This window comes from Limulus polyphemus, unplaced genomic scaffold, assembly GCF_000517525.1.
Source record: "Limulus polyphemus unplaced genomic scaffold, Limulus_polyphemus-2.1.2 Scaffold2670, whole genome shotgun sequence".
In the NCBI taxonomy this organism is placed as follows: domain Eukaryota; kingdom Metazoa; phylum Arthropoda; class Merostomata; order Xiphosura; family Limulidae; genus Limulus; species Limulus polyphemus.
This window is the reverse complement of record NW_013668280.1, coordinates 47,576-62,929: the sequence shown is the minus strand read 5'-3', so window position 1 is coordinate 62,929 and position 15,354 is coordinate 47,576. Positions and strand designations below refer to the sequence as shown.

The window sequence follows — 15,354 nt, the reverse complement described above, 5'->3', positions numbered from 1 at the left end:
TCAGACTGTGGATGAAGTGGAATTGACCTGATCTTTCGTATGCCAAACATCTTGCAGCATTTGTGAAACACAGCTGATTCAAAGTTACGGCCTTGATCTGAATGCAGTTTGTATGGCCTACCAAATCTGAAGAAGAAATCACTAATAGCGGAAGCTACAGTTGTAGCTTCCTGATTTGGTATTGCATACGCCTCAGGCCACTTGGTGAAATAATACATCACCACACAAATGTACTTGTTTCCAGCACGGGTTTGGGGCAAAGGACCAGCAATGTCAACTACTCTTTCCATTGGTGCACCAACTTGATATAACTTCATTGGAACACGTCCCTTATGCTTGGGTCCCCTATTAGCACAACATGTACTGCAGGTCCTGCACCATTCTTCAACATCTTGCCTCATACTTATCCAGTAAAATCTCGGTCATAGGTGACTCAATGTCTTCTTAACTCCGAGATGTCCTCCTGTTAGACTATCATGGGATTGACGCAGCACTACTTCCCATAAGAGGATCATATAATCAGCAAGTTGACTAAAATCAAAACATCACAGAGAATCAACATCCCTGTGGGGGTAGGAAAGAGGATCATACAGTCTTTGCTTCAAGTTCACGAGACCGGAGGGAATCTAGTACCCCCTCACTTATGAACAAGGCACATGTGGATATGATAAATTGATAGATCGATCCTGGCACCCAACATCCAGTATTGAAAAGATGTCTACATAATTTAAACCATCTCCCTCAAAGGTAAAAATATTTCTTTTAGTTACAACTAAAATTCTCATCATATGAAACTGAAGGCCAGCAAATTCATGAAATTGGCCTAGTCAACAGATACATAGGGAACATCAAAAACAGGTAAATGATCCTGAGGATGGGCTCAACAACTCAAGAAGTAACAAAAGTTGAAAATGAAGTTATACAATGAACCTCATTTTGGTTGAAGCTATGAAACATCAACTGGAGGATAGTCATAATGTCTCCAATGTCTCAAAATACTGCATAAGTGATGGGAAAAGGTACCCACCAATACATCATCTACTCATGGGACCCCACTGTAGAAGATTTAATAGTGTCTAAGACAACTGCAAAGGTAAAACAAAACATAAAAGTGTTCTAACTGAATGAAATCATCTAAAGATGGAGTCTAATGTTAAGAGAGAGTCTATGAAGGTTAATAAAATAACACAATATCATGTGTAGCAGTTAGAGAACAAAAAGAAAAACAGTAAATGGAATGAACTGTCAGAAGTCTTGATAATGGAGAAATTAGTTTCACATTGTTTTCTGGGAAGAAAACTGGTCAACAATGGCACAACTGGTGAGGAACTTTCCAAGTTGACCATCCTAGCAGCTAAAAAGTAGTAAGGGTCTACCATGTTCTACTTGATGATCACAGGAGGAGGAATTCCCACTGGGGAGATAACAAGGACCTAACTGCTGAAAAGGTCTTGTACTGGAAAAAGTGCAATGGGTTGCTGCAAAACCTAATTTGAAAAAACATCATGCCTGAGACAGGAAAGTAGGCAGAACTCCATTGGTGCTGGCTTATTCCATGATAGTTCATGAAAGGTACAATCTGGAATGGATAAAAATATATATATGTATATACCTACATAGTGGTTTTCTGGATAACCCCATCTCTACAATGAGTAGTTTAGGAGCCAGGGCAGATGGGTTTAATACTTTCTGTTACACCTGACTCAATTCAGATTCAGGGAAGCAAGTATACCCTGTGACACAACACTTTCTACTGGGTGGGCTTTTAGAAACAAATCATGTAAGAGTATAAGTGAGTAAAGAAGTAAAAGTTTACATTTTCCTATAATTAAAATGTATTTCTGATAATACTTATCTCTTTTCACACTTTGGCTTTACCTCAACGAAAAGTTCTTTTCTTTGCCCATCTAAGCATTGGTATGAATTCTACCTCACTTGCTCCAGTCCTTATACCCCATTATATTGCCCCTAGTGATTTTAATCTTGTGACTTTCTCCACCTACGTCAATGTGCCCTCTATACCCATCACATATAAGCTCATATATACCGGGTGGAGGGGCTGGTGAGGGCAAGATCCACTCAGAAGGCATCTGGAACATGTATGCTCTTTGCCCAGATAAAGTGAAATCTAAATGTGGGTGGTAAAGGCCAACTGGTTACAAATGCAACATTGTTCATTATCACAAGATATGTCCAGGCCCCAACCACACAAACAAGGTTTCACATCTCGTTGTTGGAATTATAGGGCTGTGGACACAAAGCTGGATCTAAGGGGACCACAATATGATATAATTGTAAAATAGGAATATGATATGAAGGGAACTCAACATGAAAGTTATAGAATGTTGCATGTCAAGCCACCAGAATTATGAAGAGAAGGGAAGCAACACCAAAGTGGGCAAATCCTCACTCTAACCTGAAGAAGCATAAAATGCAACAAACCAAACTCAGAATTATGGGCCCAAGCACCCAACCTGAAAGTTACAGAATGTCGCATGCAAGCCACCAGAATTATGAATGGAAGGCAAGCAACACCCAACTGGAGAAATCTTCCCTCCCAACATGACGAAACACAGAATGCAACAAACTGAACTCAGAATTACAGAGCTAATTCATGCCTCACTCAACCTGAAAAACCAGAGATCTTCTGGCATGGGATTATTAACTGAAATCCTAACTCCTCAACCTGGAAGTCAGGGCAATACCTCCTGCCCCCAGAATTATGAGGAGGATGTGAAACAAATGAAGTTCAACCAATGGCTCATGGGTGTGATACTCCACATACAAAACTATGAGGAGTCAATGACCCTTTTTCACAATCATATAATGTAATAGAATAACCAAAAAGAAGGACCACACTCACACAACTGGATATCAAAATATCATCTTTGAACCATAATTATGAGACTCCTGTGTAGGCTGGTCCAGCTCTCTACCAGACATCTGGGTAAACCATCCAGGGTTAAGAGTGGGAGGGTATCCAGCATCACCTTCTCCTTGAGTGGAATAAAGAGTACAAACATCACTCAGGAGGAATAGACCTCTGCCCACCACTCCAGCAACTGGAAACTGAGAGTGGTAAGAACTCTCTTGCTTCACTAGAAGAGAGAGGGTACTCACATTGGGGAGTCCTGAGGAACAATGCTCTGGAGACAGTGCAATAGATGAACCACTTTTACTATTTCGAAAAGCAAATCAACCCCAATTTGTTCAATCCAGTGGTTAACAGGGATGGGCAAAGTCCCTTTATGCTTTACTCACGATAGTCCATGAGTGGCATTTCAGTACTGTATTTTATATTTTATATAGAACAATATACTTTCAAAGAAGAATGTCTAATGGAATGTGTTAATAAGGATGCCACTAGAGACGTCAATCTCTTATGTCTTGCAATGGACCATGTAAAAGCCAGGTGTGAAGTTGAAGAATGCCAACTGCTGGATAAAAAATGTTCAACCGAGGTTGATGTAAGAGAAATGGACAGGGAGGAAGAGGAAGACACACCTGAAGAAACTGGAGGAGTGGAAACCAGGGCTGAGCCAGTCAATATGTGCCACCAGAACTTGACAGGACATGGAACGAATCAGTGCCAGAATGTTGGAGAGTAGATGAATTGGAGGAAATGCATAAAGCTTAGAGAATCTACTCCCAAAGCCATAGGGTGAGGCACTAGAGACCATAAATGCAGAAGCTGTGCATTCCAGTGTGTGTGTAGCGAAAGCCTTGATCTGTGATGTCCCTAGACAAGAGCAGATCCAATGAAAAACTTAAGGATGAAGCATATATTCCATAGGAAGAGTTCTGTTGGGACAAATTAAGTGGTCCGCCACTTGATTCGTTACCCCTGGAACATGACAAGCAATCTGGTGTTTTTGTGACCAAAGGAGAAGATCCACTGTTCAAAACAAAGAGATCTGAAGTAAGTGCCTCCTTGCTTTCAAATGTATGAGACTACTATGGAATTGTCCAAATGAAGCATTACCATCTTCCCTCGCAACAAATCAAGACCTTGAGTCGTAGCTCGTTGAACTGCTAAAACTTCTAAGAGATTAATGTGAAGAAAAGCTTCTTCTACTGTCTAAAAGACACTTGAATTCCATATTGTCTATACAAGTACTCCAGCCCTAAAGAGAAGCATCTGTGAATAGATTATCTCTGGTCTTGGAGGTGGTAGAGGGACACCTATTGTTGTGTTGTCTCTGTTCAACCACCAGCTTAGATCCAGCAAACTGGAATCCAACAGTCTCACTGGACAATCCAGTGCATCCGTGCAAATGTTCTACTGGTCCAGAAATGTCCATTGAAGAACCCTCATGTGGACCCGTCCTAAAGGAATGTGTGATTCCAAGGATGCCCACATCCCCAAAAGAAATAGATCTGTGCATGCTGGTGGAGAAGGAGACATTGTATTTGAAGAACCACCCGTTCCATGGCCTGATGGTGTAGATGAAAAGGTTGGACCTGGCTTAGTCTGGAATGGAAAAAACAACCCTAAATGGATGAGGTACTATGTGGGAGTAAAAATGAACTTCTTTTTGATAATAAACTCAGCATCTGATAACAGAACGTGATTGTGCAATTCTGCCAAATGGTGGGAAGAGGCAAGAATAAACCAGTCATCCATGTAATAATGAGTTTGAATGCCAAGTGACTGAAGATGATGTGAAAAAGCTTTGACTATTCAGCCAAAAACATATGGAGCAGATATGAGGCCAAATGGTAGAGCATGAAACTGAAAAACCTGGTTATCGTGCATGAAATGGAGATAATACCTTGAAGACTCGATGATTGGGATATGAAGGTAGACATCTACAATATCAAATTTTGTCATCCATAGGCTGGGTAAAAAGAGCCACCAAAGGGAAAGGAACAACTTATTGTAAACTGAGGAGGCTGGAGAAAATGATTGAAATGAGAAAGGTCAATGACCGGTTGCCAATTGCCCATCTTTTTTGGGACTACAAACAGCCAAGATTAAAAACCCTCAAGAGACAGGAGGTGATGCACTCTATGGCTTCTTTGTAAAAATAATCCTGGATGGCTTATGCTCAACAGTTGGGAGTAAGAAGGTCCTTAGGGAGTGTAAAACTAACAAGTATGATCAACAGAAGGAGGAGGAGACATGAACTAAATGACCAATCTGCTTCTGAGAACTTCCATGACCCACTGATCTGTGGTGAACATCTTTCATACTGACACGAATCCTCTGAGACGATACCCCACAGGACCCGACTTCATAAAGTAGTTGCTGACGTCGAAATATGCATCCACCCTGTAGGAGGATACCTGCTGGTAAGGTCGAAATTGCCCTTGTGCTCCAATGGATCGTGGCACCAAAGCAGGAGGTCTGGAAACTCCAACAGGAGATGTTGTAAACTTTCCAGTAGAAGAACTGTGGGGCAGTCGAAAAGCAAGTCTAGAAAGTGAAGAATGTAGATGGGCCACATCTACTTGAGATTCCATGGAGTCTGGAATTCACACAATAATAGACTGTTGGAGAAAAGGAGCTTCTTTGAGATCTCTAAAGACTGAAATAGGAAGGCATTTCTCTCCAATAAGGCATCTCTCTCCATAAGGTCCCTGCAACAAACCAATCAAGGCACCAAGGAGAGAGTAGAAGCCGATAACATAATCAAAGTGGAAGTCAATAAATGACTAAGATCTTCTAAAATTTGAGCAGGGAATCTATGTTAGGCCTCAGACAACAGTTGCAAAGATAAAAAATTCAAAACTGTTGAAAGTGACAGATGAATTCTGGAAACTGAGATTGATTAAGATGAAAAAATGGAATCTTGTCTAGAGCCCCAAATAGGAAGTAGAAGGTCTAACCTCTGAGAGTCCAAATACGGGTTCTCTAAACAATGGAAAGCCAAGGCATGCTGATCCAATAAATGAGGAAGATGAGGCATGGCAACACCCTCCCTCAATCAATCTGCAAATCTTCTTACATGAACAGCAATGTCTGGTAAAGGTGGAAGGACCAAGTAACCAGACGAACTAGTTTCTCCCAATATAGAACATGAAGATTCATAAGCCATAGGAGAAATACTCAAAACATTACAAACATGGCATACAAGTTGTGAAAAGGGTGCAGGAGGCAGAATGTCCATCCAAGGTTCATGAGTATCTATCTGAGCAATGGAAAAATAGTCTAAATTCTCACTAGTCTGCCTTTGATCTCCCACAAACTCAGCCTCAGAGCCAACAGAAGAAAAAGCATCAGACCGCATGTAAGACTCTACCTCTTTGTATATAAGGAATTGTATGTCCTCTGCAGAAGGTACTCGCCTGATGTCCAGGTAACATTAGACTACTGAGGGGTCAAAGAGAGGCATCAGGAGAGTCCATGTCTGAGACATGAACGTGAGTATTCATATACGAAAGACGTCTCCAAAATTTTTATTATAAAATCAAGAAAATAAACAATGAACTCAAGCCCCATGAAAAAGATCTAAAATAATTCAAAAGAAAAGTTGCAAATGTAGTAATAGTGCTGAAGAGAAACATGTAAGACTGTCTTTGTAATTTTTGCCATCAAGAAAAACTGAATAAGAAAGAATAACAGGGAGCTTATATACAGATCAGGTATAAAGGGTGCATTGACGTAGGTGGAAAGAGTCCCAAGATTAGAATCGCTAGGGGGTGATATAATGGGGTATAAAGACTGGAGCAAGCAAGGTAGAATTCATACCAATGCTTAGACAGGCAAAGAATATAACATTTTATTGGGATAAAGCTAATTACAAACAACTGTCAGATTTACATAATTTGGAATTTGCTCTTTCTCTTGGTTATAAACATTTACTTAATAAAAGTAGGCATGAGTAGACAAGAGGTTTCAAAAGAATATAGTAGTGGGTAGGACTACCCTCATAACTTTGCAAATTATACTGATATCTCAGTAAATCAATAAGGTAGAAGGATCATATTTTATATTCTACCTTGTAAATGTCTGAAGTTTGAGTTTCTAATTTATTAACCACTATAGACATTGTATGGTAGGCATAACAAAATATAAACTGAACAATAAAACATGCAATATGATACACAAAAAAGCATATTTGACATTTATTTTTAATATTTTCTTTCAAATTAAGACATATGATATTAAAATTCGGATTATAAACTACAATGTGAAGCCAAGTTTATTGACATACAATGATAATAAACTTAATTATATTTTGAAAATAACTCTCTAAAATGTTGTGACATGCACCCTTTGACCTGTCTGTTGAAAAAGGGTTAAGAGAAACCTTAATAGATATTTCAATGATAAGGGCTGGCTTTGATTTTTTAATGTTTGGTTTAATTTAGTTGATAGGACAGCCTAGATGGGGCAACAAGTCTCTTTTCGTACTTAAAGTATGTGTATGTATGTATATCAGAATTGAAGTAGAGGAAGGTTTGTGGAGGATTGATCACTGCATAACTGAATTTGATGTTTTGCTACATGTTGAGATAAAAAATAAATATTTAGCTCCTAATTTTCAAGAGGCCCAATGTTGAGGCCAGAAGATAAAATAATTCAAGAATTGGTATAATGAGTTAGCAGGTGCAGTGAATTTTTTAAAATTTAATGGCTTTTAAATCAAGTTAGGCAAATTCTTAAAAGAAGGAAGATCAGGAATCAAATGTTATTAGTTTAATTAAAACAAAGGAAACAAATCAGGGCACAGTACCACAAGCTTGAGAATTTTAAGTTGACAGATAAGCAATACAGGACAACCAGGGATCTGTTTAAAATATAGTTTAGGAAATCTAAAAGGGTTTAAAATAAAGAGCTGGCTAATAATGTTAAAACTAATGGCAAGGGTATTTTTAAGTATATTAAAGGTAAGCAAGTTGTTAAAATAGGAACTGGGCTCTTAATGGATGATGATGATGATGGCAAATTTTTGTTGGAGACTATGAGATAGCTAAACTTTTAACTTTCTTCTTTCCTATCTTTACTAGAGAGGATGTTAATAATATTCCTGACCCTCTGCATTCTATGCAAAATACTGGAATTGACTTCAGTCATGTAGGTATTAATCCATTAATGGTAAGTAAGAATATTTTAATTTGTTGATGATCAGTAAAACGTTTGAGAGATTAGTTACAGATAAATCACCAGGACCAAATAATGTTAATCCCAGAGTTTTAAACGAAATCAAAAAGGAAATATGCCTCTTATTTTATTAGGTTAGTAGAAAGTGGGTAGGTACATGAAGATTGGAGAGTTACTAAAATTACAATGTTACTCCATGGAAATTATAGCAAATGAGTTGCTTTCCCATAATCATTTATATTAAGTTGCTAGAAGCACACTTATTGCTTTAGATTATATGAAAATTACTGGTTATACAATAAATTAAAATTAATGTTTATCTATTTAGCACAGCATTAAGTCAGATAAAAAGAAATTACACCTTTTTAATCAGTGCCTGCATCTACAAGTTGCCATAAAATCGGATATTTTACTTCAAAACTTTGAAATTCCCACATCTATTTTCAAGTACTTGATTGACATGTCACCTATACAAAGACCTAACTGAAAATAATTTTTATCTGCTTTCAAAGTTTAATAGATTAAAAAATGAGTCCTTTATAAAAATCATTAATACATTAACCTGACTTAAAATGTAAAAAATATACAGAATAGGACATTATTTATCAACACAGCTGACCTACATATTAATATTTTGTTTGCGAAAAACAGGTATGCATACTTACATTCTTAGACTTTGAGAGTTTAGAAGCAGCTCTGGCCATTTCACCATGAAAGTTGCTGATAAATCTGTATAGTTAGTAGTAAAAAATGTAAAGCCACCTGAACACTGAAGAAAAAAAACAATGAGTATCAGATTTAAATTTTAATATTGTGAAAAAACAAATAAACATTTCATTTTGTAGATTCTGCAGTTCAAACTAAAAATGATATAGATATATTTTCAGAATACAAAATAACTTAAATGGTTTGTCAACCAAGCTCATACATTCATTTTCAGTACACTAACAAAACAAAACAAGACAAAATTTAATTGAAAGTTTAAGTTTTATCATTTGAACATTCAAATTATTAATGAAAAAGGTCAGTCTACATTTACCATTGAGTAATACTTGTTAGTATTAATTTTACTAGTAGTAGTACTACAAACTTTGTATCAGATATTATATTATAAAAGTAATTTGTAAAAACAAAGTTCACTGAGGCAGTGGGAGTGTTGGAACTTGGATTGGAATAAAATCTAAACATAATTATTTTCTTTCTTAGTTTTTAACTTTATTCCGTGTAATTACTTAGCAGCTTCATCTGAGGTATGGCTTTAATTATTATTAATAATATTAACGCTATGGTTGATAAAATGTACTTATCAGTTCTACTCAATAGTACTACTATTAATATTATAGTATTATATTAATACTTCAAGTATTTCTATTAGTAATACTAGTACCATTAGTAGTAGAGCTAAGTGAAGCCAAAAGGCACATGCAAAACGTCGTATGTAAGCCATATAACATATAAGTATTTTATACTTTACTATCTCTTTTGGTTACTTGTCCAACAATTTATCTAGCTTCAAATTTAATTTAAATCATGTTAAATTAATTATATCACGCATAGCAACGTCGTTCGAGTTTTTGTATTTTCCATTAATCATTAAATTAATGTTATAATACAAGTAGTACACTAAAACTAGTTTATAAAAATGTTCTAACAAATTCAAATAATGAAACATACCTAATTTAGATTCAGAGAGTTTTATACTTCAAATATAGTGCAATTAAATGGACGAAACCCCACCAGATTCCAAAAACAAATGAAGCACTTCTGTTCATTTTTCTCATAAAATTACAAACCGAAGAGAGCACAAGCGTTATGAATTTGGCGCCAGCTATTTCATCGTAGACGGCGGTTGAGAACAGATAACTTTTTTCTACTCTGTTTTTATTTAAAATTATTTCTACTCTTCATAAATGTTACTAGAATTGAAAGAAATATATATTTTTTCCATTACTTAGTTCTTTATAAATAATATAAATCAGATGGGCGTGTGTTTTAGATATATATCCTATAATTATTCTATTTTATGCATTTTGTTTATAACGTTGTTATCTGGAAACGTAACGTCTTAATACTTTATTTTAGATTTTTCTGTCTCTGCACGTGCGTTGTTTTGAAATCTTAGTAGTAAATTATTAACTTAAAATTAAGACATGAATGTGCATTTAAAATAAATTAGCATTATAAATAATAATTTAAATTTCGTGACAGTTCGTCAAAGGCGAGTTCTCCTAACTAGGTTGTTCGAGAAAAATTATGATACTGATTGAACGAGGCAAAGAAGGCGAATTCATGGCGTCAGCTTGTATGGCGAATGGTGAACTTGTCACGACATGAGTTGTTGGTTAAGGAAGAGGCATGCCATCAAAACATCCAGCTTAGAAGATAATTTTGACTATAAATTTGGTCAGATCATGGAATTAAGGTTAAGAAGAAATAAACGGCACCTAATCAGGGTGTCCAGGGGCTATAACTCCTATGCCTCAAGGCCCTGTATGGTCAAATGGTTAGAAGCCCGACACGCAATCTGCGGGACGCGGGTTCGAATTCCCGTCACACCAAACATGTTCGTCCTTTCAGCCGTGGGGCGTAATAATGTACGGACAATCCCATTATTCGTTCGTAAAAAGAGCAGCCCAAGTGTTTGCGGTGGGTGGTGATAACTAGCTGCCTTCCCTCTAGTCTTACACTGTTAAATTAGGGACGGCTAGCGCAGGTAGCGCTCGTGTAGCTTTGCGCGAAATTCATAACAAACAAACCTATACCTCAAAAATTTGTTGTAGGTAAAACGGGAGTACCCAGAGAAAACCCACTTTCAAGGGATAAGGTCTGAATTTTTTAACTTGTCCTGTGCTCAGACTGAAAGGCAAAAAAATGAAATGATAATTAACATAAAATGATAATTGAATATGAACAAAAATGGGCTTCTTATTTCACTGCTGTTGTTTTAGTGATCTGATTGTTTTAGCAATTGGGGATAGCAATTTTGGGACGCACTGGTGATAGTTTGTAATGATGCCGTGAGAGGATTTCTTGCTTCCGTTTTCTTTTAATATTTGTATGCTAGTTTGTACAGTCTTTCTCTAAGTGGAAGGGTGTTGCTTGCTTCGTGTAGGTATTTGGTAGGGTGTAGCTTGGCAGACTTAGGATTAGTTTTAGTACTATATTCTGTTGAACTTGTAGTTTGTTGAGAGTTCTGTTTGACATGTAAGCGACTTGGCACCCGTATTCTATGTCTGAACGTATGTATGTTTTATATATTTTGAGGATTGTCTCAGATGAGCATTTTTTATTTTGACCAGTAATAAGTGTTAAATGATTACTTAATTCGTTTACTGACTGATTCATGTATTTTACTTATGCATTCTAGCCATGTTAGTTTCCTGTCAAAGATTGCGCCCAGAAGTTTAGCACAAGTATTTATTTTAATATCTGTACTGTCAAGTTTTTTTTTTTGTTGTTTAAGCTATGATGAAAGATTATGGCTTGTGTTTTAAGTGTATTTAGAAGGACCCGCCAATTTCTACACCATTTTATTATAACATCGTTTTAACGTAATTAATGGACTTCTGGAGATACTCTGGACAGCAATGCCGTCGGCAAATTAGGAGGAGTATGTGTATGTTAATTCAGGAAAGGAGTTATTGTTAACAAAGATAATATATAGGAGAGGTAGCATGACAAAGCTTTGCTGTACTCCTGCTGTGATATTAAAGATTTTCAAGATAGTGTTTTTATTTATACTGCAGCTTTACGTTCAGTTAAAAAGTTTGAGATCCATCTTGTTATTGTTGGATTAATATGGCATTATGCCAAACACTATCAAAGGCTTTATGAAAGTCTACGAAAACGTTCAGACAAATGTATTACAGTGTTAGTGGCTGTGGTAATGGCGTTGATAATTTGGATGGCGTACACGTTCAAGCTCTGTGCGGTTTTCGATATTGTAATTGAAAATTGGCGGGAGGTTTTGTTGTTGTGTTTGGCTGTTAGTTTGTAGTGTGAAAGAAACGGGAGAAGTGGTCCCTAGAAATCTGCGGATGGACCTCGAAGTATCAAGGGATTATTACATAGTCTAAGACGTCTAATACTTCGTATGTATCGTTAGCCGAGTTATATCGTGTTGGTGAGTTACTGTTTATGACATGCATGTTGTTGTTTTCAATTAGTGAATGTAAAGTTTTATCTCTCTGGTCGGTTCGACTGTTGTGATAATCTATGTGGGGAGCGTTGAAATATCTTATAATCATGGGTTTTTGGTGCTTGTTCATGCATGCTTATAGAAATTGATGTGTAGGTTGTTTGAGGAAGAACAGTATATGGTAACTTTTGAAGTATTATTTGTGTTGTTAAAGTGAATATTACAGGTTTTGTTTTCGTTTATATTTGAAATAAAGTCTTGGTCAATACTTGCAAATTTTGATAAGTGGTTGTTAATGTAGATATCTATCGCTCTAGTATTTGCTGTAGCTGGTGTAGAGTATAACTTGAATCATGGAATGTTTACGTTTCTATGTTGTCTTGCTAATGTTTCTGAAATGATTATTATGTCTGCTCCAGCGTCTCTGTTTAGCCCTGGAACTTCAATTTGTTTGGTGTTCATTCCGCCTTGGATGTTTAAATGTAATATCTTAATGTTTTTACGAACTCTGTGTTTTTCGCTTACGTGTTTGTATGCATAGTGTGGTGTGATGTGGTCGAAGATTAGGTAGGCTAAAGTAATATTCTTGCTGTAGTGCATATACGTTCTAATAATCCATTGTGAGAGGTCTGTGAGGAAAGCTAACATATTGTTACTCTCTGGTCGTTTCTTAATTTTCCGTATAATTTCTTTCCGATGAAACTTTAGCGATACAAGTCCTTTCTTAAATAAAACTAGTTTATTCTTTCTCAATACAACTTTGCAGTATACTTAATTTCCACAGTCATTTTAACTTAAAAACACGCTATAATTCACCACGATTCGCGCACTTTACTTGCGTCACTACCGCACTTGCCTCAATTGTCCGTCTCTGTCTCTGCCTGTCTGCAATTCAATTATCTTCTCGCTGGTCTTATATATACAAAATAGAGCGTGTGTCTAGCAAACACTCGAGCCTTCAGGAACGTTCGAGATACACATTACGTGTTACCAGCGTCACGTGACTTCCGCTGTCGTAACAATATTGACGGTGTAGTTGCCTATATCCATTATGTTCTTCTGTTTGTGTGTGTCTTCAGGTTTCTTTGTGATATGTGATGTGACTGATGCGTATGTATGGTTGGTGTGGTGGCAGTGAAGAGAAATTGTTAGTTTACTGTTGTGGGTTGTGAGTTATGTTGATTTACAGGTTGAAAAGGAAATGTGTTTGGTTGTGTATTTGGCTGTGCTTGTTTTTGTGTTGAAAGTGCTGTTATTGGTGTTTCTAGTAGAGGTGTTCTGTGATTGTATGAAAATAAGCTGCAACATACAAACGCATGTTAACTGTTTACGATATGATTGTCTGATAATAGAAGTGGTCGAAATAGAAAATTCAAAGTCTTCAAAAATGATGGTAAGTAACTCAGAGTATGCTCTTTACATAATACCCAACAAACCAGTAAAGCTCTTGTCATGACATAGCTGTAGGTACAAGTATAAATGTTACATCCGTAACAACAAGATACCAATAGTACTATAGGTGGCTTCAATATGTTGGAGTTGTTTTGTAGCAATAATCATACCAAAAGGCTGAAAATAACATCGGACTTCAAACAAGAGACTGAGCAAAACCGGAGGAGAATGTTCTTTCAAGAAACTTCTAAATCAAAATAGTTTTTACAACTCATAACAATTTGTTTGATGGCAGAGACTAGAACCATGCTAGAACCATGTGTGGGCTGCATTATGTTATATTCAGGTCGAACTGAATCAACTTTAGAGCAGTAGGATGGGTCCACTGAACAGGAAGTTTGACAAGATATTTATTACAAAATAGTATTGAATCTTTGAACCTCTGAGTCTAAGAAAGGAAAAGACTAGACACAAAATAATGCACAAAATGAACAATCTTTATTCAAACCAAAAACAAAATGAGTGTATTCGTTGCTATTAAATTCGGGATGGTCACTTCCACTGATCAAGCTGAAATTATCTACCAAACCATTCAAATCTGACATTCCTTACATTGCAGATAACGCGGGATTTACCCACAGTGACTATCGCTATTAATATGACTGGTCACTATCATTCAAGCATGGGGTGTAACCTCGAGATACCGCCTGAAATACCATTGGAGAACATCACGTTTCGGCCTTTTTGCACAATATCCAGCATTACAGCCATTCGTCTGTGGACAGAACAGGTATGACTTCAATAGAATGACAATACACAAAGGCAGCTATAACAAACCAATTTAACAACTTTCTTAACTACCTGTTATGCGAAATCTGCATAAATAAAGAATAAATGATACATTAAGAATAACACAATATCAAAATATGAAGGTAGGGCTGTATGGTATATTTATATACTATAGTATCTCATCTAGTGATAGTGGAGACCTGCACAAAATTGATGGCACCCTGATCCATCTGCTATCAAGATAATGATCCTAACGCATTAAATGTGGTAAAATAAGACCTGGAAGAAAAAAAGTGTTTGATTAAACACTCACAACTACGACTTCACCTGCAAGTCTTGATATGATTGTATTGAGACTATATGAGCATATATGTAAATTGAGAAGGGCAAATGGCAACCAAAACATGGCAAAATTAAGACAAGTAATACAACGGATTTGGAACAATGTTTCAAAATCGTCTATTGGCAACCTTATGGTAGCGTAAAAAAAGATGCACTGCTCTGTTTGAAGGAAATATGAAATACTAGTGCATTGTGCAACATTTTTGCTTCACTTTTATATTTTATGCAATAATATTCAGTCACTAATGGCAAACTGACCATTTGGTTGCAACTAGTTATTGTTCGCGTCTAGTGAGTGTGTATTATCACCTGTTCATTTCCATTATATTTCCCAATACTGTGTATTATTATGTCATCTACTAATAGTATTGGTCCTATATAGTTTATCCCTTTCTTGTTTTTAATTGTTAACTGATTTAATTTTCAAGCAATTGAAATATATTTCAAGTACTCTTTGACCCTTTGTAATTACTGGATTGAAAAACATTTATAAATCTGCTGTAAGTAGCTTGTACTATTGTATGACTTTACCATCAAAGTTGAAAAACATTTAGACATTTCATCTCTTTCACTTTGGAAGTTATAGGTCTTTGTTTATGTTGTTTTTTTACACGGGTGTCTCCTTGATGTGCAAATGAAAGAAAAA

The 15,354-nt window shown here is 36.4% G+C and overlaps 2 protein-coding genes across 6 annotated transcripts in view; one reads left to right on the top strand and one right to left on the bottom strand.

Annotated features, from left to right (window-relative positions):
* LOC106467583 (DNA replication ATP-dependent helicase/nuclease DNA2-like) overlaps positions 1-9,864 on the bottom strand; it is a 48,298-nt gene extending 38,434 nt beyond the window's left edge. For 3 of the 5 annotated variants that reach the window (XM_022395786.1, XM_022395788.1, XM_022395789.1), the window contains exons 1-2: positions 9,722-9,864; positions 8,713-8,776 (exon numbers count right to left, since the gene is read on the bottom strand). In XM_022395786.1, the coding sequence (XP_022251494.1) occupies positions 8,713-8,751 (39 nt within the window). In that variant the 5' untranslated portion in view covers positions 8,752-8,776; positions 9,722-9,864. Of the gene's footprint in view, positions 1-8,712; positions 8,817-9,721 lie in introns of all 5 variants that reach the window. The other 2 variants (XM_022395785.1, XM_022395787.1) reach the window with 1 other exon arrangement.
* Positions 9,865-11,985: 2,121 nt separating this feature from the next.
* The window catches only part of LOC106467581 (RING finger and transmembrane domain-containing protein 2-like), a 44,850-nt gene continuing 41,481 nt past the window's right edge, over positions 11,986-15,354 (top strand). The window contains exon 1 of the mRNA XM_022395784.1: positions 11,986-12,170. The gene's annotated coding sequence lies outside the window, so the exon portion shown is untranslated. The remainder of the gene's footprint in view (positions 12,171-15,354) is intronic.